Source organism: Chrysochloris asiatica, unplaced genomic scaffold (assembly GCF_000296735.1).
Source record: "Chrysochloris asiatica unplaced genomic scaffold, ChrAsi1.0 scaffold00046, whole genome shotgun sequence".
In the NCBI taxonomy this organism is placed as follows: domain Eukaryota; kingdom Metazoa; phylum Chordata; class Mammalia; order Afrosoricida; family Chrysochloridae; genus Chrysochloris; species Chrysochloris asiatica.
This window is the reverse complement of record NW_006408564.1, coordinates 6,783,462-6,788,801: the sequence shown is the minus strand read 5'-3', so window position 1 is coordinate 6,788,801 and position 5,340 is coordinate 6,783,462. Positions and strand designations below refer to the sequence as shown.

At 36.2% G+C, this 5,340-nt stretch overlaps 1 protein-coding gene across 1 annotated transcript in view; it reads left to right on the top strand.

Annotated features, from left to right (window-relative positions):
• Positions 1-5,340, top strand: part of DNAH12 (dynein, axonemal, heavy chain 12) — a 397,890-nt gene that overhangs the window by 316,135 nt on the left and 76,415 nt on the right. Inside the window, exons 43-44 of the mRNA XM_006862120.1 lie at positions 2,305-2,463; positions 2,785-2,929. Coding sequence (XP_006862182.1) covers positions 2,305-2,463; positions 2,785-2,929 — 304 coding nt within the window. The remainder of the gene's footprint in view (positions 1-2,304; positions 2,464-2,784; positions 2,930-5,340) is intronic.

The window sequence follows — 5,340 nt, the reverse complement described above, 5'->3', positions numbered from 1 at the left end:
TCTAAAGAAGGTATTTGAAATGAACAAATCATTGATTTTGCAGAATTCTCTTATGCAACACTTCCATATCTAGACTGAATTTCAGATGGTGTTGCCACATATGTCAATCTCTGGTTGTTATCTGCTCTTGTTTGTTCTCATTCCAAAGAATTCCCTTTAGTATGTTTTGAAGTGTTGCCTTGGCTTTTATAAAATGCTTTGATAACAATTTATCCTGAAATTTTATAATTTCACCATCATATTTAATGGATAGCTTTGCTGGATATATGATTCTTAGTTGACAGTTTTCTCTTTCAGATTTTTGTGTATGTATCCCCATTGTCTTCTTACCTGCAGGATTTCTACTGAAAGATCAGAACTTAATCTATTTGGTTTTCTTTTGTAGTTAACATTTCTTTTTTCCCTAGGTGCTTTCAGTATTCTTTCCTTGTCTTTGATTTTTGGAGAGTTTGGGTATGATATATCTTGGTGAGTTTCTTTTGGGGTTTATCCTGCCTGGGATTTATTCAACTTATTGATTATCTTCTAAATTTTCAAGATATAAGGGAAATTTTCTTCCAGCAGCTTTTTGCCTATTCTGTGGTTTTCTTTGTCTTTTCTTGTTCTGGAACTCCAGTCATCATATGTTATTCCTCTTTATGTTGTCCCACATGAATCTTAGGCTTTCTTTAGATTTTTCATTCTTTTTTTACTGTTCTTCTATCTTAGCAGTATTGAGAGATTTATCTTCAAGGTCACTAATTCTGACTTCCATCAACTACCCCTTTGCCCTTTCGATGTGTTGTCCATTGCTGGTATTTTGGTATTGATCATCTGGACCTCCACGTGCAGGTTTTGTATTGTCTCCAAAGCTATATCTCTTTTGTTTGGTTGTTCCTGTAGTGTTTTTCTGACTTCTTCCATATTTTCCTCAAACTTTCTGTGGAACATTTAGATGAACCTTAATATCATTCTCCTGAAATCTTTTTCGGGTAATTGCAGAGCCTCTCCTCCCTTAAAAGCAATTTATAGCTCTTCCTTTTGATTGTTTGTTTGAGCTGCTTTGATTTGTTCTGCATGTGAGCAGAAATTTTCTGTTGATTTTTAGGTATTGTGCTGTTGTATTTGAATTAATTTGATGAATATTTGTTGGTGTGTTCTTAATCACTCTCTAGTTACCTCCTGACAGGTGTGATCAGGAGGTGGGCTTCTCTGTTCACTTTTCATATAGTTCAATTCAGAACGTTTTTAGAAGGTGTTGATTGCAGACACTTCTCTGGTGTATAGAAGCTGGTATTGGTTCTTGTCCAATTGGTTTTAGAGGATACAACTGTGGCTTGGCTGTATGACTGTAGTTGCTGTCTTCTGTCAAGTGAGGCAAGAAGGGAAAACACTCCCATAAGATATCAAGAGGACCAAAAATACAAAACTAAAAATGAGAATCATATAAGCCCAGAAAAGTAATAATAAAAGAGACAATAAAACTGGAAAAAGAAATAATAATAATAATTACAGTGAAATAAAATTATTCAAAAAACAGCCAGGGAGCAACAGCAGGAAAAGAAGAGTAATTCTGTAGCACCACCTGAGAAGTTTCACGATGTTCCCCTGTGCCTCTCAGATCTATCATCAGATTTTTTCTTTATCTTTTTCCTTTTTTTCTTTCCTTCAAGTCCATTCAGTGTTTCTCCTAGTGAGAACCATCCCAGGGTTGGCCAGGCCTAATTTGGAAGAGACTGCTGATACCAGCTCTTTCTGTTGTCTCTTCCCCCTTCAATTAAACACCCAGCTCAGGGAGCTGTGTAGGACCTTCCCGAAGGGTACACATCTTATCTCTGGTCACCAGAGATGAAATAAGTAGAAAGAGAAAAAGAAGTAATAATAATAATTGCACCTTTGTCTCTGTAAGTCACAGGCAGCATTCTGCAACAGGAATGTTCTCTTGTCTTTCAATCCTTTCACTCACATTCAAAATGACTTCCAGTTTCCTTAACTCTTATCTTAATTTCTCCAATTCACCAATACATCCAAGCACTGATTTAGATCCCCTCCCTACTCCATGGTCTGGAAAGTGCCTTAAGGCAGACAACTGAAGCAATCACAGGACTCACCTGGTTTTTGTCCCTTCTTTTAGAGACTACAGTTCCACATTAGATATACAATTTCCAAAATCAGTTGTTTTATTCATTTTTGTACAGCCTTCTAGTTGTTTTTAGCGGGAGGCTAAGTTCAGTCCTGTTTACTCCATCTGGACTAGAAGCAGAAATTGACTTCATTCAATTTTAAGATCAACATTTTACAATAGTCTTTATTTTGGGAATGCAGAGCAAGGAAAGAGATTGACTACCAGGAACTCATGTTTCTTTTAACTGGAGGAGTAAGTCTTAAGAGTGCTGCAAAAAATCCTGATCCATCTTGGCTGCAAGATAAAAGCTGGGAGGAAATTTGTCGTGTAAGCGAATATCCTGCCTTCAAAGGACTCAGGTAATTATTTAAATTTGATGACTAAACATTGAATCATTATAAGTAAGCTTGTAATCCAGAGATTGCTAAATAGCCCTTCTAGTGGGGGGCACTGTAGGATTAGCACTGGAATGTGAAGCACAAGGTCTGCAGTTCAAACCCACCCTTTGCTTCTCGGAAACTCTATACAGGGTCACTATGGGGTGGAACAGACTCAATGGCACTTACCAACATAACTGATAGCTGTCTTTTTTATTTTTTAAATATCCTTGTAAGAAATCCTTTCATTTTTATCTGATGTAAAGAATAATTAATAAGCTTTTTTTTTTTTTTTTTCATTAGGGAGCACTTTAATGAAAATATATTTGAATGGCGGGAAATCTATGACAGTAAAGAGCCACACAATGCTAAATTTCCACAACCAATGGATACAACACTAAATGAACTACAGAAAATAATTATTATTCGGTGCTTAAGACCTGATAAGGTAAAGGACAAATATATTCTATTTGGGATCCAGATAAATTTCCATTTATGAAGTACCAGGTTTGAGATTATTATTATTGTTTTATATATATAAAACTTGTGCAAATTTACCAGAGCAATTCAGTTTTCTATTCAGTAATTCACACACATTTTGTTTCATGTCATTAAATTCAAGTTCTATTTGCTATTTGGTTCTTTAACCTCTGTTTCAAATGTTCAGAGGGATTAGTTATTTTACTTAGGGTTTATTGAACTTCTTGGATATGTGGATTTGTAATTTCCCTCAATTTGGGAAAAAATGTTTACCATAATTTCTTCAAATATTTTTTTTCAGCCTGCTACTTAGGATTTCATGGAACCCTAGTGGCTCTGTAGGATAAGCACTCAACTGCTAACTGCAAGGTCAGCAGTTGAAACCCACCAGCTGCTCCTCAGGAAGATAATGAAGCTTTCTGCTCCTGTAAACATTGACAGCCTCAGAAATTGTATATAGGGTCTCTATGAGTAAAATTGACTCGATGGCAATGGGTACCTAGGACTCCAAGGAGTCCTGATGGCACAGTGATTAACTTTGCAGTTAATCAAAAGGTCATCTTCAGCATTTGTTTCTATAACCAAGGCTATATTTTCCAACTATTGACATCTTCAACCTTTTTCCCATTTATCATGATGTTATATTTTGGTCCAGTTGTGAAGATTTTTGTTTTCTTTATATTGCAGTACAATCCATACTGAAAGTTTTAGACTTTGATCTGTAAGTATTTTGAGTCCTCTTTGGTTCCAGCAGTTGTATCATCTGCATATCACAGGTTGTTGATGAGTCTTCCTCCAGTACTGATGCCACGTTCTTTTTCATATAATCCAGTAATTGGAAAATATGGCCTTGGTAATAGAAACAAAGCTGGTGATCACATGACAGAATTTTACAAACTAATGACTTATTAAAAATAACTTTTATTCAACAACATAAATGGCGACTACACACATGGATCTGATGAGATGGGACAGACAAGAATCAAATTGACAACTTAATGTGGGAAGAGACGATGGAGAAGCTTAATATCATCAGCCAAAACAATGCCAGGGGTCAACTGTGGGACACACTGTCATTGCTCATATTCAAGGTCAAGCAGAAGATCAAGAAAATTGAAACAAATGCAGGAGGGCCAAAATATTACTTAGAGTACATCCCATCCAAACTCAGAGACCATTTCAAGAACAGGTTTGATACATTAGACACTAATAACTGAAGACCAAAGGAGTTGTGGGATGATATCAAGAACATCATATGGGAAGAATGCAAAAAAAAAAAAAAAAAGTCATTAAAAAGACAGGAGAGAAAGAAAACACCAAGATGGATATCAGAAGAGACTCTAAATTTTTCTCTTGAATGTAGAGAAGCGAAAGTGATTGGAAGAAATGATGAAGCCTGAACAGAAAATTTCAAAAGCTTGCTTGAAAAGGCAAAAGTATTATAATGACATGTGCAGAGGCTTGGAGTTAGAAATCCAAAAGGGAAGAACATGTTTATCATGTCTCATGCTAAAAGAACTGAAGAAAAATGCAAACCTCGGATTGTAATTTGTGCCCATTCCAAAAAAAGGTGACTCAGTGGAATGTGGAAATCATCAGACAATATCTCTGATATCCCATGTGAGTAAAGTGTTGCTCAAGGTAATACAGAAATGGCTGTAAGCATGCATTGACAGAAAAATTCCAGAGGTTCAAGCCGGATTCAGAAGAGGATGTGAAGCAAGGGATATCATTGCTGACATCAGATGGATCTTGGCTGAAAGCAGAGAATACCAGAAAGATGTTTCCCTGTGCTTTATTGACTATGCAAAGGCTTTCAGTTGTATGAATCATGACAAGCTATGGACAACATTGTGAAGTATGAGTATTCTGGAACACTTAATTGTGCTCATTAGGAACCTGTACATAGACCAAGAGGCAGTTATTTGAGCAGAACATGGGGACACTGAGTGGTTTAAAATTAGGAAAGGTGTGCAACAGTGTTGTATTCTTTCACTATACTTATTCAACTTGTATGCTGAGCAAATAATCTGAGAAGGTGGGTTATATGAAGATAAATGCGGCATCAGGATTCGAGGAAGATTCATTATCAACCTGTGATATGCAGATGACACAGCCTTACTTGCTGAAAGTGAAGAGGACTTGAAATGCTTACTGATAAATAAAGATCAAAGACGAAAGCCTTCGGTATGGATTGCATAACAATGTAAAGAAAACGAAAATCCTCACCACTGTACCAATAAACAACGTTCTTATCAGTAGAGAAAAGATTGAAGTTGACAAAGACTTCATTTTTCTTGTATCAACCATCAATACTCATGGAAGCAGCAGCCAAGAAATCAAATGACATATTGCATTAGGCAAATCTGCTGCACAAGA